Below are 21176 nucleotides of genomic sequence, written 5' to 3' on the forward strand. Positions count from 1 at the left end.
CCTTGCTTAATAAAATAAAGAGGAAAAATAACTTGTGTTGTCAAAGAACTTTACGTAAAGTTTTACAAAACTATTTAGGAACTCGACTACGCCTAGTTTCAGTGAGCTGCTTTAAAATGAAACTTAGAGTTATTATTTTCTGCTAAGCAAAAAAAGAAGAAGATACCTTTCACAATTATAGTACATGTGAAACGTATTTTGGCTGGTAACTTTATTAAGGCAAGCGTACATCTATCATCCGTTATGGTTGTGCTACTTTTGTTTGTGCTGAAGCAATGATGGAGTTTGGTCCTGGTCAAGTTAGTTTCTGCAGAGTAGCTTAAGTGCAGTGCTCCTGAAAAATCTGGAAGTGGCCAAATATATGAAGAAATTCCACCAACTGTTAGACAGGGCGAGCCACATACTCACAAACTTGACTGCATTTGGTAAATCGCTGGTGCTTACGTTTAGGTAAATATTACAGAATAAGAATGGCATAAAAGCGATGTTAAAAGCACCCGTAACGATGAACATGGTCCGGATGGCTCGCATGTCCGTAGCTCGTGGGCCGTTGAGGCCACCAGGTGCCCCGGGGATAGCTGCTATCTGCCGGGCATGTCTCCTACTGATGCGGAATAACTGGGCGTAGATTGATATCGTGATACCAGATGGAATTGCGATGTAGATGGTACAGATAACAATAAGGAACATCAGTATGTCCCGGTTGCCCCATTCTGGGATGCATATACATAGCACTCTATCATAGATGATGAAGTTGCTGTTGAATGCATTGTAAGAGTTGGCGCCTATGGTGCTAACCCAGCACACCACGATGATTATGATAGCTCGCTGACGAGTTACAAAGTCGTAGTACCTTAACGGTCGAGTAATAGCTATATACCTGTCCACGCTAACACAGAGTAGCGACAGCACTGATATCATGACTAGCGATGGGCCCATTACACCGATGATGCGGCATAAGATATCACCATAAAGCCATGTACTATCCATAGCAGACGGCACCATGGAAAAAGTTACCAGAACTCCAACCGACAGATCAGCCAGGGCGAGGGAGGTGGCGAAGATTTTGGTCATCTCAGCGATTTGAGATGTTTTCCATGTCACCACGATACTGAAGATATTAGTTAGGAATGTCAGGACGAAGTCAAATACTATAAACCCCGTCCGCACCACAATGAGTGTGTTGATTGCCATGTTGGAATAAAGACTCACACAAAATCTGTCTTGGGTTTGAACAGTAAAACAGTTTGCGTATATCGGGTACTTTTCACAAAACGAACTCTTTGCGTTCGGAAAAAATTATCATTCACTCAAATTATACTCTCAAGTATTGATATGCGGTAAAAGCGTTGATGATGAACGTATGCCAAATACGTCATTGTACGCATGCGTACATAAGCTTTCATTGAGAACATTCACTGTGCAACACTCACTGTGCATGTGCTACCCAACATATTCATACACTATCTATGATTCAATAACCTTAAAGGTCTCCAAGATCAACTTTTGTGATACACGTCTCCTTTCCCAATCGACGGAGTCCCTGCGAGTGGGGAAATCAATTTACAAGTCTCTACCTAACGTTAAAAGGGTCCAAAATACATTTCATTTTATTTTATTTAATTGCCATTTCACTAGAGTGCATTTTCAATACTACCCTCTTTAAAAATCTTTACAAGTTACCGGTCCAATCAGAACCATTTGGAGCGGTGATGTAAAATGCGATACAAATAGAACCATCTATGATAAAAACACAGCTAACTCGACGCTCGTCGCAAGCCTAGGGATTTGTACACATATGTAATGACGTCAGAAACGCTGTTGTGCGCGCCAACTGCAGCGTTGGAAGTATTGTGACGCATCACTTGGTTGGTGATAACGCGCAAACGCGCTTTTCACGCGCATTTTGTAAACAGATGGTTGTAACTAACTTTTTCTACACGGACAAAACAAATTTGCGGCAAAACGGTTGTTTGAGCTTTGGTGGTTTAGATACAACCGGTGCGTCATTTCCTTGCCTACTAAGAACTTTCCTCTTCGTGTTGGGCTGAGGTGAAATCACCGTTTAAAGGAACCCTCCTGTTTCATGGTAGTCTGACGAGTCATGACACAAGTTGTTCACAATAGTTCTAATAATTAGTCATGACCAAGCTACCACCAGGCAGCTACCTTTACATCATCCTGATCATTATTGCTGTCACTTCTTTCGATACCACCAACGGGATCGACCATGATGGAACCGGGGTTGAGGGTCCGCACAGTGGGGGTGTATCCGTGGCATGGGTGCTTTTTGACGGAGAGTACACTGAGGAATTCGACTGGGTTCTTAAGACATATACGGGCATGGCTAGCGGTTTTGTCCACGCAATCGCCCCTCTAGGATTCCCATGGGGTAAATAGAAAGTTATGTTGCGACATCCGAATTTAGTAGTTTTGTCCCAACTACTTCAATATGACCACTGGTGTAAACCAGAAATCTCCTTCGGGGGGGGGGGGGGGGGGGTTAGAGAGGGATACATTTTATGAATTGTAATCACAAGGTTGTGGGTCCGAATTCTACGAAGCTAACCGCTGATTCACAATGACAAGTACTGACGTCTATTAACCACAATTTCTTGATCTGTGCAGTTTATATTCATAATAGATTCATAATAGATGTTGAGAGAAATTGGCGGTTGCCGGCTTCGTGTTATGTCCCCTTGGGGAGTTTGCTGAGTTCCTTTGATTGGAAGATGGAACAGTATTAGACTAGGCCTATATTAGATACAAACCAAGCCAACTAATTCGCCACAGCACCTTGTAAGTGTTTTAAAGGAATAGGTCTCATACTTCAAAACATAGAGCTCCACATGCCTTGCAGGATAATACTGAGCGCTTTGAATTACCCCTATGTGCTCTAAAGAACATTGTCGGAGTTGTCATGCAAGGCATATAGATACAAAAACAAATCGACTAAACCTTTAAACTGGTGATTCCTGCAACCATTTCATTTACCGCTCCCGTCTGAACATGTCATATAATATTTTCTTTCAGAACCTCTGATTAACCTATTCAGTGGATCCGCTGACATCGTTGGAGCAAGTCTCGAGGTAAGGACAATAAATTAAAAAAATAAAATGCCAGCGTCCTTCAGTAACAATGATTGTCATCTTGCATCAGAAAGGGTTGCATTATGCGTCATCGTAAACAATTCATATGCAATCATTTTCAAACTAATAAAATGTTGCTGATATCATGGGCGAGTTTTTATTTCATAAGACATGTTTCAAAGTCAATTGCGCAGGCTCGGTTTAATTCTAAGTTGATTGGCAATACTGAACACAAAATTAAAATCGAAACATTTGGGAGATGATGATTGATGCACCACAAGATGATTCGTGAAGCTAGTGAATAGCAGTTCAATTAAATTAAGATGTACACTAATATATTTTTTAGAGTGATACGCTCCTATGGGAAATTAGCCTTCGAGAAAGGCTCTGCTAGGGGTTGAAACATCCTGCCAGCCATTAACTATTGTTTGCAGAAATAACATAAAACATATTAAGACTTGACTTGAGACTAGGTTCAAGGGTAAACGTATTATGCCTGAGGACTTACTTAAGACTCTAATGATTCTAAGAAAACACTCTTTAAAAAAAAGACAATAATATCAATTCTTTCAGATCGTTAAGTCCGAGGGAGGTGTCGTGACCGTGTCGTTGATACTCCTCTTGCTGGGCATTCTCATACCGATCTCCGGTATCTTCTTCTGCTTGTGCCGCTGCTGTGGGAAGTGCGGGGCCGTGCACCACGAGGACAGGGTCCGTGGACTGTCGTGTTGTACCGGGGTCATCATGGGGACTTTCATATTCGCATTTTCTCTCATTGTAGTGTAAGTGTTTCAGGCGAATTGGGTTCGGATAGGTATACACCCACTCAACCCAGGGACATAAAAAGGGACAAATGGGTTGAAGGGGTCCCAAGTTGGAAAGTATATGCAAAACCAATTTGAGCAGTTGGCAAAAATGTCCCAGTACAGGCAAAAGAAGGGCGTGTGAGGTCTCCAATCGCTGGTGTTTACACACACAGGTGCCCTTATACACACGTCAACTTTGTAACAATGTAACAATGCTACCTAAACATTGTTGTCTTTGTTATAAGGTACCCCATAGATAATTTCTAAAGAAAAGGGAAAACAAAGCAGGACCCCACACAAAGATCAATAAGGGTGCGTCTGTGTGCGTGGGGGGGGGGGGGGGGGGGAGTTAAATGATGAACATTTATTCAGGAAAGATTTTAAAGTAAAATTTGAGCGGGGATGTTATTTATCAAACCCAACTTACTGGTTGTTTCTGACGGTCTTCTTTGACAGCGTTGCTGGATGTTTCACAATCTTATCAGGAGAGCGACTCTCACAGAGCGTGACTCACTTTGAAGGAACTGTTAACACCATCATGGACGACGTCCAGGAATTCCAGGGAAACTTGATCTCTGTAGGTTTTACAAAAAACATAAAGCGTTTTAGCGGTGAAAGAGAATCAGACAATTTGCTGATAAGACATGCTTAAGAGCTAACAGCCTCAAGTGATGTGATAGAGTTGTGGCTGGTTCCAGACAATAATATATCAAACACAGTGTTAAGCTATTCTGCTAGTTTACCTGCTTTGTGGGGTTGTGTTTTAATTGAATTTTTGTTGCTGCTTTACAAGGATTTGACTTTGGTGTGTTTGTTTTGGCAGGATCTGAGACAAGTAGGAAATATCAGTTTCATTGTTGATAACATCAAGAGCACTTTAGACGGTAAGTCAGCACTGCATGTCTTTGGAATGGAATATCTTAAATGACTCATGATTCAATTTACTGACTCTGAAATTATGATAATTTGTTTTCACCAGATGCCGAGAACGCAATTTTCGACCCGTTGATCATGGATTTCGACAGTGTAGCTGTGCCTGTGAACGACTCGGTCACACAACTCAGAGAAGGTATGTCGCCCTCTATTGATGGTTTTAATTAATCGTGACGTTGTGAAGCTTTTAACCAATCAACGCAGTGATCATTGCCGTGATCGAATGGGATGACTTTGGCTACGGTTATAGTCGATGGTTACAGCGACAATGTTGAATAATGTGATCCAGTTCAAGCCAGAGTCATAGCCACTACCAATTTGGACTAGCTATGTAATAATGCATGCTTATATGGGTATGTTATTTGAAACAATGGTTTGGCCTGACATTCCGACCCAAGCAGAGTCTTCTCAAAGGCTGAAAGTGGAGTTTAAAACAAATGTTACGCAGCTGAGAACAAAAAGAACAAAAATGTTGAAAACTCACATCAGCATGACCATTACAGATCTCACCAATCCACTGACACCTCTCGCACACACGGCGGGTGTGTTGGCCACACTCGTCGACCAGATACAGACCGATGGATCAGCCTACCAGACGGCACTCAGTGCTGTCTCTGCTTCGCTCGTTGGGTTCCGGGATACGGACTGTGCAGGAAGTCTACCGGACAGTCTGTATAGTGTTTGTTCTGTCATTCCTGATGAGACTCCTTTTATAACAACAGTGCTGCCACTATCCATGGTAAGCTGTATTGAGTGTCTGTATATTTTATGAAAATAAAGTTCATAAAGCTGTTAGCAGACAAAACTGCTTAACAAATTTCTATATTAAGCAAAAAAATGTATGAAGAACATGCAGTTGAAAACCAATTTTATGCAAAACAAAAAGCAAAACAAAAAGAATTCTTTTAGAAAACTCGCGTTTCTTACAACAGTTCTGCCACTCTCCATGGTAAGCTCTATATAGATTTTATGCAAATAAAGTTCATAAAGCTGTTAAGCAGAAAACATTGCCTGACAAATTTCTTTACTTAAACAAAAGATGTGTGGAGAACCAGTTGAAACAATCTAAACACACAACTGATTTCTATTCTCCCTTACAGCTTGATTCATATAATTTCACTGGCGTAGTTGTATATCCAGTCGTCTTAGACGTTGCCCTGACCACACTAAGTGATGCACTATCCGCAGTAAGTATAGACTTCATCACAAGTTTTATACATTGCAATTGACATATTTTTGCTGATAAACAAACCATAAGCAAGGAAAAATACTAAAAGAATGGCAAAAGCTGGAACACATGTAATTAAAAGAGAGTTGTGCCACTGACCATTAATTTGATGGCGATATTATATGCCTAAAAAAGTGTACGAATCTTGTACTCTCGTCACCCTCGAAGTAGGTAACCATAATATTGGATTTGTAAAGAAAAGGTGCATAGTGTATTGATATCAGTACTCAAAGTTGACCTTTAAAATGTTGAATATTCAAGATGTACGACCCAAAGCCAAAGAGATCACATACAACACTTGCGTTTGTATTAACCCCTATAATGCAGGCAGACACTGCACTGAACGACTTCAAGACATCGGTGGCCACATCCAGTGATGACGCATTTCAGGGTAAGACTCAATATAATTCCTCTGTCACGAATTTCCGTTCAGTCTTCCAGTTATGTGTGCATCTTTTGTCTAATTTTAGCTAACGCAAACAACTCTGTTGTAGGTTTTGGTTCAATCCCAGGAGTTCCAGCCAATCAGGCGTAGTGTTTCTAGGCAGTATGGTTCGACTAGTTGAAAAAACCTAGGCGCGGCCTGCATGACAGTGCTAATGTCAACCATGGTCATTGTTCTTGATCGAGTTCCAGGATTTTAGGGAATGTGTTAATGTGTTTTATTGTTAGTGAGGAATGTTAGAGTGATTGCTGGCGAAGTCAGTACAATTTTATTCAGAACACAAATTGATCTTCTGGGAGAAGGCAGCAATTTTGTGTGAGAGAGAGAGAGAGAGAGAGAGAGAGAGAGAGCTGAGGCCCGATGTGAGTGTGTGGCGGACAGACCAGTATAAATAAGCTATCTTTGGGTGAATTGGCTGGAAAACATCCCAAGATTGTTTAAGATTTGGCAAAATACAGTGCCAAATATCAGCCTATAATCATTGTCCAACGGTCTTTTGAAGACCCCTCCATTTGCAACGCTCAGCCTCCACAATTCGTCTCCAGCTAGTGGCCGTAAGTTCACTGTCACTTAATTAACGGCGGATAAATTGGTAGCGACGTGCGGAAGATTATCCGTCACTTTTATTAATAGTATGGATAATAGCCTATCATGTTCAGGAAAGAGATTGTTTGTTTTCTGTTAAACGCAAGAAACCAAACCGGGTGCGTGATAGAGAGAGCCTTGGAGTGGCAACATTGTTGATCGGGGGGAGGGGGGGGGGGGGGCAGTCCGAGTGACAACCTTTTCTTGGGCCCCGTGTATGGAAGTGTACCCGAAGCAAGATTTGACTATGAGAGAAACCTCCATGAATATAGAGGATAGTTGATATAACTCATGGAACATTGATATAATTGTATCTACATGTGAGGCTTTTAGGAGGGATCTTTCATCCCCAAATAAAACTTGCATGCTGTACCCTCAAATAAACAATATTCAATATTAACGACATTTAACTGTCGATAGATGTTGGCGCTATATTGGATACTGTTGAGGCTGAAGTAACAACGATTACAGATGAAGTTGTGTCGGGACTGGAAACTGTAAGTTGTTCTGTAATTTTTTTTTAGGCCACACACTTGTTCCACCATGTTTACCAAATGGTTTTGACAAAAGTTGATTTCCTATGCTGGTCTAGATAGACCAGCTTGCACCTCATTCCACGCCTTATGCGCACGAACCGAGTATGTTTCCGATAAAGGTCTATGTAACAAAATGTTGTGAATGCGTTTTAAGCGCTTATAATACTTGATTTGTGATTTGTTTTTATGATCAGAGTATTGGAGAGTCACTTGACACGGAACCATTCCGAGCTCAGATCAGTGAATATGTTTCCATCATCGGGGAGTTTGATATGTACAGGTAGGGCCTAAGGGAGTTTAACATGAGGATTGCCAAAATAATGTATTGATCTTAATAATTATTTGAAATAATGATAGGCCTTGAATTACATAGCGGACACGGCCTATGTTGCCATGGTATTGGGCCTTAATACAGATTCAAAAGTTTCACACGGTTGGTCCATCCAATAAAAATGCTCATTGGAAAACGAAATTAGCGTTGCCCCCTCAAAGATGAAACTCTAGGGTCGAATTCTTATCAAACTTATTTAAAAGTTTAACGTTGTTTTCATGTTCAGAAAGAATTATTTTCATACTTGATCTTGATGAATCGGATTGGTTTGAAGAATTTCATTGGTGAACACATAAATATTGTACAGTTGCTCCGATTTCTTTCAGTCGATTAAAAAGTCCTATAGGAGTTAGTAAAATTCACATATTTTTGTTCTTTTAACTTCACGTGTGAGGCAGTCAAAATTGTACATGTTAGTTAATAACGTTCTGTTTGTAGCTACGTTGTGTTCTTGGTATTTGCGTGTCTGGCATTCGTCATGGCTGTACTTGCCATCTTGGGTGTGGTATTTGGGGCGTGGGGTTACAAGGAGACAAGGCGACCCAGCGAGCGGTCCTCTGCCTCAGAGTGTGGGGGTCAATTCATGGTTGGGTAAGAACCTTCAAACAAAACTCATTGTAGTATTGCATCAAAAGCAGAAATAGTGTTTGTAAATATAAACATCTGGAGGTGGAAGTTCAAATAATATGCACAGTACTCTTTGTTGAAGTCAATATGAAGACACTTTGTGTAATTCATTAGTCATCAGATTTTCCCCTCGTGTCAATGAGTAGACACACTCACTCCACACTCCACATGATACGTGGAACCAATGCTTCTTTGTGTATTTGCTCGTGTTGGGGGCTAGGCCTATCAAATGTTACGGACCAATCATCAGCACATTTTTCGATGTCGTGGGGAGGGGGGGGGGGGGGTTGGCTATGTGAAAGGGAAATACCGTCCCCTTAAACCCCTCCGATTTGCCAACTGACTAAACCCATATCAATCTTTCAACTTAAAAAATTTCACATATTCCCAAAGACACATTGTTAAGAAAGTTTACAATAATTAATATTCCTAAATTTTAGACAGTTTGAGTTTATTTCTCTCGTGAGCAGATCCTCGTGGTGGATTTTCGTCTTCGCCATCTTGTTTTGCTTACCGTCAGCTATTTGGTTCATCTTGGGCGCAAACGTAACATTGATGTGTACAGCTATGGTGGATTATTCCATTCTGGACAAGGTAAATCATTATGAGGGTGAAACTTGAAAGATGGTAATTTTGGTTTTTACACACATAAATGCACTTTTGTTGCACTGTGTACTCAATATTTATCGAGCTCTGTGAAAAAACTGCAAGGCATAGTACTTCAGTTGTTGAGTAGGATTCGAACCCATGACTTTGTAATTCTAAAGCAGTGTCGTACCAACAAGACCACCGAGATTGTCCGGTAGCTAGAGGGTGAAACTTTTTTCTTCAATTTAGTAAGTAGGTCTACCTGACATAAATTCTATTGGAATATTTTCATAGTGATGCCTAATGGTTGTATCTTTTCTTTCATTTTATTTGTAATAATGTAAACATGCGATCATGATCGATTTCCATAATCTTCATCGATAATCAATCAGTCGATAGTCTTAATCCCCCCCAAGTTGAAAACGTTGTTCCGTTCTATCAATGATCGAATTGCCTTATCACCTATTCTTGCAGACTCTCTTGATCGTTTGTATTGTCTATGATTGTTATCTCCTTGTCAACATTATTTTATCTTTGTTCGCGTTTTCGACAGGTTGTCGACAACCCAGTCCTCTGGGGTGGTTCTACGCTCCTAGACTCCGTAGTGCAGTTCGGCGACGCCCCGCTCAACTTAACTGCTCGACAATTCATCAAGTAAGTCTTCTCAGATCGGCGGCCCTGGTCATTTAAACAATTTCAGATTTTGTCTATACACCTTGCAAAATAACGGATAGTGTTGTTTCTAAAATAGAGGAAAACGGGCAGAAGTTATTAGAACAAAGTACCAATAGCTCAAAACACAAACGTTACAAACCAGTTTTTTCCTTCTCATCATTCTAAATTACACATGAAAAGTTTTCAAAAAATTTCCAAATATTTGAGTAAATAAACAACCATTTTTAATTTGAAGGGACTGTAAGCAGAATCAGACCGTGTATTCAGCACTTCATCTCTCATCGGCCGGACTCCTCGATGGGGTTGACGACATCGACATAAATGAGGTTCGTTAACCATCGATAGGGAGGTTTAAAACCCTCAAGTAATATCCTCATATTTTCTTTTAATATTAGGGTGTCTTCAGGTACTAGTCTTGCATTTTTAGAAAATAGAATTATCTGTTGCAAACTGCTTACCAACCAAAAGAAAATGCACCCATAGTGGCCTGGCATTTCGACCCTATAGCAGAGTGTTCCACGAAGGTCAAGTTTCGTTCACAAGTTGTTCGACTCTTCCGTAACCGGTGAACGTACCCGTAAAGTAGGATCTTCAGTCTGTTTATTTGAACTCACTATTTTCTTAAAGAATATAATCACATGTGTTTTTCTTATGAACGGAAGTTACAACATATTGAAATCGTTCAGGTTTTTAGTAGAATTTTTACCCGTTCTTAGATCATGCCTTTTGTCGACACCTTCACGAGCAACATGACCGATGTCATTTCAGGAATGACTCTACTCGGACCTGTCGACCTAGACCTGCTGATTGACGCTATCAAACCGCCTGCCTTTCCGATCCACTCGCTAGTCTATTCTACCGAGATCGTATGTGGTTTATATTTTACAAATCAGTAATGCAATTTCTCGTCAAGTTTCTCTATATTTTTAAGGCGCATTCAAGTCAGTAGTGTTAAGGCTTACTTACTTGCACCTTTGAATGTTTTTGAAATATAAATATGGCGCCATACAAATGCTGTGAATCATCATAATAGGGTGATACAAAATAAGTTAAGTTTGAAAGACACAAAACCAACGAAACAAAAGCTGTACAACTTTGGAAAGACCACTCATAAGACAGGGCCTGTATCACTAATAGGGCAATGTAAAGATGCCCAATACAAAAGGGTGCAGTGGCAATGATGATCTTTACAATCATTATGATGTAGTAGGTCTTATGTCCCAATTCCTTTCAAAATGAGAGGCCCGTGGAAAAAAAACAATTATAACTGTTGATAATTAATACACCCCATTAGTTGAAGGAAACTACGGAGGCCTTGCCAATACAAGAAACCATCAACGAATTGAATATTTTCATCAACAAGACCTGGGAAGGTTATCAAGACCATGGGGCTTCGGAACCAGACTTCCAGGTACAGTCAAACAATGATCCCTCGGCTATATTTCATGAAAGTTCATGCTTAGCATAAAACTTGCCATGTTTACTGTGTTCTTATGAGATTAGGCAAGTTTGTGCTTAGCAATGAGGAGAAACACATTTTCTGTCAACTAATTTTCATAAGTTGAAAAATTGAATTATAGCAGTTGTAAAAAGATGTGATTTGATAAAAAAAACAATGAACAATTAAGTTCAGATTGAAAGAAACAAAACCGACAAAATATAACAGTATAATTTAGAAAGATCACTTAAGGGAGGGCTTGTATCACTAAGTAACAAAGCAACGTAAAACATTTCTTCAGCCCAAAACGGGCTATATGCAATATTATTTTCCCATCAGCTGTTGAGATATTTGCTAAATAATGTCTCGTATTGTACATGTTATCAAGATATTAATGCATTGTTTTCAAAGTATAACTATTTGAATTGTCTGCGATATTAGGCACAAGTTGACTTTGCGAATGACGTCATCAACGAGTTAAACACGCTGGAATCCACACGAACTGCTTTGCTAGCTGTACTGGTAAGTGCCCCAAACCCCTTGACTTGCTGAGACAAACTTACAAAACTGCCGACTGCATTTGTAACTAGCGAATTTGATTCAATCATTCCCAATTACTTTCCGATTTCTTTACAAATCTAGACCAGCTATGGAACAGTGGCAGATTTCTTTGTCGCCTCTTACTACGAAATCGGGGTAAGAAATTTATTGAATGATTTATTTCCATAACTTACATTTTTCATTCTGTATCATCATTCTATTCTGTATCCTTTCTTTGTATAGTGATTTGAGGGCGTCCTTCGCAGCAGGGTGCATTTCGTTTAATCTTGTTGACTGCGTTCAGTTAAAACATGACTAAAAAGAAGATACAAGATGTTTGGGTTAATTCAAAAGCGGCTGAAACATATGTGTAGTCTACTATAGCTCACTTTGCCCTGTCATGATAAGGAGCGAATTCCACTATAGGTGTTACCACTTGTGGTGTGAATTCTTTATCACTGTGTTTTAGAACCCGAAAATAAACAAACAAAAATTGTGTTGGAACATTTCCCCTCTCGTCAGTGGGTCCGTGATCGTCAGTCAAGGATCAAGAGAGGGCGACATTTTGGTGCTGAAGATATGATTCTCATCAATTTTATTTTTAACAGAATTTGACTACTGGTGCTTTGATCATCATCTCAAGTGGATCACATGACCTTCAGGCCATCTCAGCAGATGCTAGCAACATCATCACCTTGGTAACGGGATGTTTACTATTCACAAAGAGCAAATGAAGCAAAGTCAATGTTCTTTCTCGTTTGAAAACCAATAAGACAAACTTAAATAGGCCCAACAAGTAACAACATTATTTTATTAATTACTTTACAGTCTCTTGGCTCGTACGTAGGCGGCATCGTCTCGCAGGCAGAGGGCTTGATCACAGAGCCCATTAGCAAGGTAAAACAACAGTTAGTTTAGTGTTTTAGTATAGTATATATATATAGTAAATTGTTCCCAGTCTAAAATTTAACATTCATTGTTGCAATTTCACTGACAGATCGAGAATGACATCGGAAAATGTGGTGTGGTTGCCCGAGCCTACGACAATGCAGTATCAGAAGTCTGCGTACATTTCTTGATGGGATTTGTAAGTTGACAATTTACTATAAAATCACGACATTGAGTAGAGCAAAGAACATAGATTAACTCTTTCTCCTTCATCTTTTGTGCTATTAATTTTGCTGATCTATGCAACATATTGTATAGATGTTGAACTTGCATATTCATATTGGCTATACCCTTACAACGATGTCCGTTAGCACTGTACTCATATGAAAAGAGTAGTATGAAATAAATGCCGAAATGAAATTAAAGAAACTGAAAAATCTTCTCTCCCTTGTTCTTTTTTTTAAAGAACGCCCTCTGGTTTTCAACTGGCATCATCTCTTTACTGTGCCTGCCAATCTTAATCCTGAACGTGCTTCTTTCAAAGTATGTTCTACGAGCCGAGCCAGCCGCGGGAAGCAGATATGAAGCAAGCTCGCCACCACCGGAAAGGGGGGTTTAGACAAAAATAAAAACAATACTTTACGATCTGTATCAAAACATCAAAATATTTACAACTTGCTATATAATTTTTAACAATGGCGTCTGATACATTAATTGTTCACAACCATGGAATTGGATTACGTAAAAAACATTAACTAAAATGTATAGGCCTACACAGGTCAGGAATTGAAATTTTGAAAAATTTAATCAAAACTTTGTACTGGAAAAAGTTTCATTAAGCATTCACAATTTATAGTAGAACAACAGAACAAAAGTATCGAGGAGTACACCACCATTATAACACAATGTAAAAGGCCGATATGTTGAACTTATGGTGTTCTTAAGCATGACACAATAACAAATTCATAAACAGCTTTAGGAAAATGTTACTTCAATAAAACTCTTCGAAAAAATTGACATTATATAAAATGAGCATACCTCATTTCCCATCTGATGAAAGATAATAAAACTGACGACATCTTAATGAATAACGTTACCTGACCAATAAAACAATATCAAAATCAATTGCTCTGTTCCGCATTTTGGTTTCACTATGATGAAAAACAACGGTAATGGCTCAACTGAGTAATCACATTTGACAGTCTCAATGGTGATAGGGAATATCCTATAGCTCTCTACTTTGAAGGATCGGCCATTTTGTTTTTTCTTCTTATGCAAATCAATGATACCTTGTTCACTTGGCGGCACTTTCTTTTGTTCATCCCTTTGTAATAGACCTTATTGCTAAAGCACTCGGTGCGTGTACGTAATGAGTGAAATGAGGTGCATGCTGGTCTAGCTAGTTCGTCGCTAGCTAGACCAGCATGCACCCCATTCAATAGTTAGCACATGGGGCATTTCAAAAAGGTATCAAGACACAGACAACAAATACGGAACTACCAGTTCAGCCTGGACTATGGGTAGTCACAGGGCATTGTTTTCAAGAGAGACACACGCAAATACTTTGTAGACGAACATTATTTTCGTGACATTGTTTTACTCATTTCTCAAAAACTACAGCACCTCAGCAAGTAATATTTTATGGGCAGCTTTCTACCATCATTATCTTCAAACCGTGTAAGTTAAATGTAAAACTACGGATATTGTGTTTTGTGTCGTACAAAAAATACCAAACCCTTTAAACGCCGGGGCAGTGCCGCCAGTGTATGAGGTCGTATCGTGTCGTATATGGGAGAGAGCAAAGTCTAACCGGTCCAGCTGCCACGGTTTGGCTGATGCGGTCGTCAGGACCAGTTAAAACATAAAACAGAATGAGACAACAAAATAAAGCAGCTTGACATCATGCGGTTAATTATTTCACATCCCATGATGAGAGGGTAATAATACTGCATTGATGACCCTTTTGCGTCGTAAACTTTAAATTAATGAACAACCGTTGTGCTGTGCATTAAAATCTTTAGCCAGATTTGCGTGTACAGATTTTACGTGAAGCGCTTTCACGAGTTGCAGTAACGAGCTTTGAATGTGCGATGAAATTCCGAAAGACTGAAATGCAATATTTTTTAAGGTTGAACAAAACGATGAAAGCACTCAACGATAATTGGTGTCTGACGATTATCGGTCAGTAATATATCTAATGATAAGCTGACATAACAAGTAAAAGCATGTGACTGCAAATTGTCGAATTAGTATTTTGAAGAAACACACTTGAAACGCACTTTTTATGCCGAATATCACTTCCTGTTTCCATCGTTTTGCTTTCAAATTGGGGTGAATGTTTTTGTTTACGATTTTCCAAAACGCACTCAGACAGCCAATTGTACTTTATATAATCCATAATGCTCCTTTATATTTTAAATGCAGAGGTATATCCTGCTTCATAAATGCCAAACCATGTCTACCGGAGTCTCAATCCGTTCGCAGGCACCGCCGCATTTTGTATTGGTAAAGAGTTGATCTTTTTGATATTGAAACTGATGTTAAAACCAGTTGATTTACCAGCATAAAATTGCCATCAAGTTAGTGATTGGGGAAAAAACTTTTCAATATTTATTTGAAATGAGTTTCGACGTGACCAATTTATCAGAGATTTGGTGATAAAGTCTGAAGTGCCAGAGTTGCTACGTCACAAACCACAGTGAGCAACACCGACTGTGTGTTTACATGGCAAGTATTTCCTCATATATTATACAACAAGTCCATGGTCGTTGGTAGTGTCCTCTTCATTTAGTTGCGCTAACACGCTCCCCAAACAAGGCATAGTCAAGGACCCGATCCCCCTTGCCATCGCGTCAAATTAACGGCCTGGACCGTCCAGCCAACAACAGAATCTCCAGGAGATGTTTTCCGTCCAGGGAAATTAAGGAATACTATCATCTCGCTAAATCAGTGGAGTTGTATGTAGTTTTGATTGCCAGATACTGATGGTTGGAATTGCACAGCGGCAACGTAAATAATATTAGCTAGAAATGCGTACCTTATAGGCTGACATTACGATAGTTGAGTATTCACCAATGAGTGCCATCGTTTCTTCAAATAACTGATTGATCTATCAACAAAGTCTGACTTCTATAACAATGCAACGTGCCTCGTCTTGTAATGAGGTACTTCCATGGTGCAAAGTCAGCACGAACTACCGATAATGACATTGAGTGAAGTCGCTACGACATTGACCACGTCCGAAAACCACAGGTAAGATGAAATTGTCAAACTCAGTGATTGTAGCTATTTATTTTTTATTATTTTGAAAGTTTCCATTTAGCAAACCTTGTTTCATGGGAGTCTCTTATTGACAAACAGTGGTTTGTTCTGTTTTTAGTTTTCAAATGCAAACCCTGCTTTGGGCAGTGTTTAAAAAAAGTATATCTTGTTTTGGGGAAATCTTGAACTTTCGTTTTAAACATATTTTCTTGTTTTTCGAAGGTCTACGGGAACAACCCTTTTATACCATTTTGGCAGACCTTGTTGATTGGAAGTTTTTACATAGCAAAAGTTTGTACAAATCTATAAGGCTGCAAAACAAAATATTTGAAAAACCTCAGCCCGGAGTTTTGCATAGATACATGTATATAGGTCTATATTTCTACTTGTGAAAACAAATGTTTGCAAAACAATCCTAAAACTCAAAAGGGGTTAAATCATGGAACCCACCCCAAAGGATCAACAGCTATCGCATTTGAAGTTAAATATTTGAAGGGGGATTGATTGGCACACATTATTAAGGCATCATAAATATGCTGACGTCGGCAATTCACACACCCTCAGTTTTGACTAATGTAATTTTCTTCCTTCATAGTTATTGGTGTGTATCGAGCTGCTGCAAAGCTGGATAAATACGGTGGGGAAATTTTTTTAACGCAAATACACGAGGCTGAGTCTACGCTGGAAAGAGCGGGGACTATTCTCGGTGTGAGGTTGTGAGGAGCAGAGCCAAGAGAATGCTAGCTATGGATGAGAACGGGACATTGCCAGTAGATACAGGTATGTAGTGATGTGATTGTGTAACTGTATCAATTTCACTCTGGATGGATTGCAGTATATAGGCCCAAGTTTTTTGCTGATTGTTTTGTTCGAATTCCCTCATTGTTTGTTTATCGGGGGTCTTTGTTTGTGTGTTGGGATTTGTTTGTTTGTTGGTTGGGGTTTGTTTGTTTGTTGTTTGTTTTGTTCGCCATTTTGTATTTATTTGTTTATTTGTTTGTTTGTTTTTGTTTGGGGGAGCTGTTTGCATTGAGAACGCAAGGCAGACGCTATACAATTGGCTTTTCTAAGTTTTTGCTTGAACCAGAACGATTTAGTAGATTGGGATTTGAATTTGTAAACGCCGGATTAACGTGCCGGTGCTTTACCTACTGAGCTATCTAAATAGAATCACGATGTTGGCGGTCTCCCTATTTTGTCAATAGTTGTTCATGTATCTGTGTTGGGGTGCCAGTCGTTAACACAACCGTTAACCGCCGTATAGCGAGGGACCACACCCAAGTTTACGATACACCATGGGAAGCGGCACCAAGTTGTTTGTTGTCAAAATCTGCAAAAATGCGAACTGACATTTAAAACTTCACATTTCTTTTCATAGACCCAACGGATTACCACAATTGCAGCGGTGTTTCAGTCACTCTCTCCCCGTGTTTATCTGAGACAGAGTGGTACAATTCAACCTCGTGTCTATGCCAGACGTTCCCTTTGAATTATCTAGACCTTCTCGACCCGGCAGGAATAGTCTTTCTCTCCGTTGCAATCTTCAGCACCTTGCTGGATATCTTCGTTGTGGTCGTCTTCATCCGATTCAGATATACACCCATCGTCAAAGCAGCCAATCGGGAACTGAGTTTCCTATTGCTGTTTGTACTCCTAATCTCATTCATGTTTCCATTGATTCACATTGGTCTTGTTGAGCAATGGCGATGCCAGGTCCAGGCCTGGCTTGAAGGACCATTGTCTACCTGTATGTATGCCATCTTCCTGATCAAAACCCACCGAGTACTGAGCATCTTCGAAGCCCGTCTCCCTAAGGTGGTGCACCGGCAGTGGATCCTTGGGAGTAATCTCCAACTAGTCGGAGTTTTGTTACTGACACTTGTCCAGCTTATAATAGTCGCCATATTTGTAAATATCTTCAGTCCGTCGGTGGAATACATGACCGACCCAGAGTTGAAGAAAACGTACGCACAATGCAAGTCTGACGCCACTGCTGATATTATTATGTCAGCCTATCCAACACTGCTTACCATACTGTGTTTCTGTTTCGCGTTCCGTGCACGTCGCCTACCTGAGAACTACGGCGAATCACGGCACATCCTAGCTAACATGGCCGTCAATTTGACCGTGTACTTCACGTCCTTCGGTTTGAAGCAGGTCTACCAGGGCAAGGCCAAGACCATCGTGGGGAATGTGTTCCTCAGCGTGTCTCCCCTTGCTGGACTAGTGCTGTTATTTGTCCCTAAGGTGTGGATCATCCTGATCCGTCCGGAGCGTAACACGGTGCAGGAGCTTAGGCGAATGACTCTTGCTCACATGCAGAGGCAGTCCGAGTTCTCACCGGACACCGATGGCAATGTCCGAGGAGAGGAGAGGAAGAAGCCAGGGGAAGACACCCGTCCCAAGTCTCTACTACGGCGAGGAAAAAGTGGCTCCATCACCAACAAACACCCCAACGAGAACGGACTGCCCGGAAACGGCAGCAAGAAATCAATACACAGTGTTGACAATGGAAATATGAACTCAAAAAAAGGAAATTGTGAGGTGAACCCTTCTGATGACGATGGAGATAAATCACACAACAAGACTCTCAGTAAAGTCCCCGCAGTGGAAAATTCCACTGACCGTCGAAACGTAGACTTACCCCAAAGAAAGGGAACTAAACACGGCCTGCAAAAACGCTCAAGCAGTCTCTTTGTCATCCAGATATTGGATGACATCGAGGAAAAACAAAACGAGGAATCCTTGAAAGTTCGGACAGTCGCTGGCGACCATCCACTGAATTTCAGCCTCCATGAAAGCGAGAATGAAAAGGAGTTAGAGGGTGATATGTTTGTGGTATCAATGTTAGGCAGGACTCTGACTTTGAAAGTTGACGACCGGGATGCCGTGGGAATTCCTCAGACACTCGGAGGGGTGTATGTTGGATGCAAAACCAATGGGACATCTTGTGTACGAGAAACGGTAGACAGTGACCCCATTATAAACGATGAAAATGATGGCAAACAGAACCAAACTTTAGTAATTGCCAAAGAGCAAAGCGAAGGCCAGGAGGGCTATGGCGGCAAGACTTGTTCTGACGCCCAACGTGTTAACAACATCAGTGCTCCTGATGGAAAACAAGAGTTGGGTCCTGCCGTCGGATTTGTAGACGTATTTCAAGACGTCAATGACGCGAATCTCAACAAACACCTCTCCACTACAGACACTTTTGAAACATCTGATTACGTCGAAAGCCCTAGTTCGGACTGCACCTTTAATGCTGAAACCGATACCAATGGAAAACATATCGTGCCTACGATCAATCCTAGTTCCCAATCAAACCAGGAACCAAAAGTTCCCGTGATAAAAGGGGAGAAAAACGCGGTTTCTGACGATGTCTGGTTTGAAGATTACACTTCAAAAATACCACAAAGAAATTTAACTTTCCAAGTTGGAGAAGAAGACAGTAGTTCTGAATCTCAACTCCACATTCTTGAGATGAATGACATATTGATCCAAATGGAGTTAATAAATCCAAGTGGCATACACGAAGCTCGTGATCTGGCTGAAAACACAAAACCGCAATTGGGTAATTTTCTAACTGATGAAGACACAGAGCTTTAGTAGTCAGAAGTGCTCAAATTTATAGGGTTGTTCAAGCTAAAAACATTTACTGCTGTGCAAAAATTGAAAGGATACCAGTCATATAGACTGTTCATTGGAAATTGTATTTTGGCTGGTAACCGTATTCTGGTAAGCATAATTTTGCTGTACTTAGGTACTTTAAAGCTCAATAAAATTGGCCTGGTCAAATCCTTTTAAGAAAAGATAAGTAGATATCAATCTACCTGAGTATACTGTATTTATCATTCTGAGATAAGGTCACATTGTCAAGTTTCTAGATATTGGGATGTGAACGAAATCAAGTTTGGAACCTTTTGTTTTAAATGTAAATTATATGCCTTAGTATACCCTTGATTCGAAACTGTAATGTGCAATTTTGAAAAAGTATTTGTGTTACAATATGTAACCATGTCTTTCATTCCATTCAGTTACAAAGGACCAAATTATTGTATTTGACACTGAGAACAAATTGCATAAAATATATGAAGGAGTTCGTTGCCAGAATGGCTTCTAAAACTTCTGGTTCAGAGTTGATCCACCAGGGGGTCACAATAGATCCACCCGGGGGTCAGAATCAATCCACCAGGGGGTAAGAGTTGATCGGCCAGGGGTCGGAATCGATCAAACATGGGTTAAGAACCGATCCGCACCGGAGTCAGAGTTGATAAACCAGGGGTCAGAATCGATCAGCCAGGGGGTCAGAATAGACTGCCGAAGGGTCAGAATCAATCCGCCAGGGGGTCAGAGTTGATCAGCCAGGGGTCAGAATCAATCCGCCAGGGGGCCAGAGTTGATCAGCCAGGGGTCAGAATCAATCCGCCAGGGGGTCAGAGTTGATCAGCCAGGGGTCAGAATCAATTCGCCAAGTCTTGTGGGGCCTCAACAATTTCTTGTAAGAACATGTTGAACCAGGAATGCAGAATGCAAGTTCAAATCCCATTGTAACCACTTTCCGGGTCAGCTTGATCCAGAAATGAGTCAGACCCCCTGGGATCAGGGGTTGATTTCACAAAGATAGTCCCTACTTTAGGACTAGTCCTTACTTAGGGCTTGTCCTAGGACTCTTTAGGAGTTATTAATGATGATAGTCATATGTTAGTAGCTCATCCTAACTCGAGATCAAACTACTCTTTTGAAATTCATCCAAGCAGTCTTGATCTTGACCTAGACATTTTTTAGAGTGTATAGTTTATATAGTATGATAGGTACTTCAATGTGACACAGAAGCTCGATATGTCATAGAATATTTTGGAAACAATGGCTAGAGCCTCGATTTGTGCACCGCCTGTTTAAAGTACTGTAGCGAAAGTTCATGTTTTCAAATGAAGAAGCCCAAGCAAGAGCTGCAGCCAGAGTCGCAGTGTAGGTTTTGGTTTTGAAACCGCTGTGTATTATATTAGTACATATGTCTCATGTTATGACATGTTTGTACATGATAATATATTTATCAAATTTTACCAGATAACCATCAAGTATTTATGTACATTTTAACATTCACACATATTTTGTCATCGCTTTTCACAAAGCAAGAAGTAATACTCGCTTTGCTATTGAAAATCTACATACAAATTGTTTTAGTTCCGCAGTTTATATGCTTAAA

General features: G+C 40.3%; 3 protein-coding genes across 3 annotated transcripts; 2 read left to right on the plus strand and 1 right to left on the minus strand.

Annotated features, from left to right (window-relative positions):
• Nucleotides 1-300: 300 nt before the first annotated feature.
• On the minus strand, nucleotides 301-1246 carry LOC117294301 (beta-4C adrenergic receptor-like). Its single transcript, XM_033776661.1, has one exon. The coding sequence runs from the start codon at nucleotides 1192-1194 to the stop codon at nucleotides 301-303; it is 894 nt and encodes a 297-aa protein (XP_033632552.1). The 5' UTR covers nucleotides 1195-1246.
• Nucleotides 1247-2142: 896 nt separating this feature from the next.
• On the plus strand, nucleotides 2143-14352 carry LOC117294302 (prominin-1-like). Its single transcript, XM_033776662.1, has 23 exons — nucleotides 2143-2392; nucleotides 3034-3089; nucleotides 3663-3871; nucleotides 4352-4472; nucleotides 4719-4779; nucleotides 4875-4964; nucleotides 5332-5567; nucleotides 5929-6015; nucleotides 6384-6447; nucleotides 7507-7583; nucleotides 7817-7902; nucleotides 8392-8544; nucleotides 9051-9174; nucleotides 9722-9822; nucleotides 10079-10169; nucleotides 10560-10709; nucleotides 11138-11254; nucleotides 11723-11803; nucleotides 11924-11977; nucleotides 12430-12519; nucleotides 12650-12718; nucleotides 12819-12908; nucleotides 13176-14352. Exons 1-23 carry the CDS (start codon nucleotides 2143-2145, stop codon nucleotides 13326-13328), a joined length of 2610 nt encoding a protein of 869 aa, XP_033632553.1. The 3' UTR covers nucleotides 13329-14352.
• A 32-nt stretch (nucleotides 14353-14384) lies between these two features.
• On the plus strand, nucleotides 14385-21176 carry LOC117295012 (extracellular calcium-sensing receptor-like). Its single transcript, XM_033777574.1, has 2 exons — nucleotides 14385-15961; nucleotides 16566-21176. Exon 2 carries the CDS (start codon nucleotides 17636-17638, stop codon nucleotides 19574-19576), a length of 1941 nt encoding a protein of 646 aa, XP_033633465.1. The 5' UTR covers nucleotides 14385-15961; nucleotides 16566-17635; the 3' UTR covers nucleotides 19577-21176.

The sequence above is a fragment of the Asterias rubens genome, chromosome 9 (assembly GCF_902459465.1).
Source record: "Asterias rubens chromosome 9, eAstRub1.3, whole genome shotgun sequence".
Taxonomy (NCBI): Eukaryota; Metazoa; Echinodermata; class Asteroidea; order Forcipulatida; family Asteriidae; genus Asterias; species Asterias rubens.

Excerpts from the sequence above, each read along its gene's own strand:
- LOC117295012 (XM_033777574.1), top strand. The coding sequence starts at position 17,636 with ATGTTTCCATTGATTCACATTGGTCTTGTTGAGCAATGGCGATGCCAG.
- LOC117294302 (XM_033776662.1), top strand. The coding sequence starts at position 2,143 with ATGACCAAGCTACCACCAGGCAGCTACCTTTACATCATCCTGATCATT. Across the intron at positions 4,780-4,874 it reads CATCAAGAGCACTTTAGACG|ATGCCGAGAACGCAATTTTC; the intron begins GTAAGTCAGCAC and ends TGTTTTCACCAG. Across the intron at positions 10,170-10,559 it reads ACGACATCGACATAAATGAG|ATCATGCCTTTTGTCGACAC; the intron begins GTTCGTTAACCA and ends ACCCGTTCTTAG.
- LOC117294301 (XM_033776661.1), bottom strand. The coding sequence starts at position 1,194 with ATGGCAATCAACACACTCATTGTGGTGCGGACGGGGTTTATAGTATTT.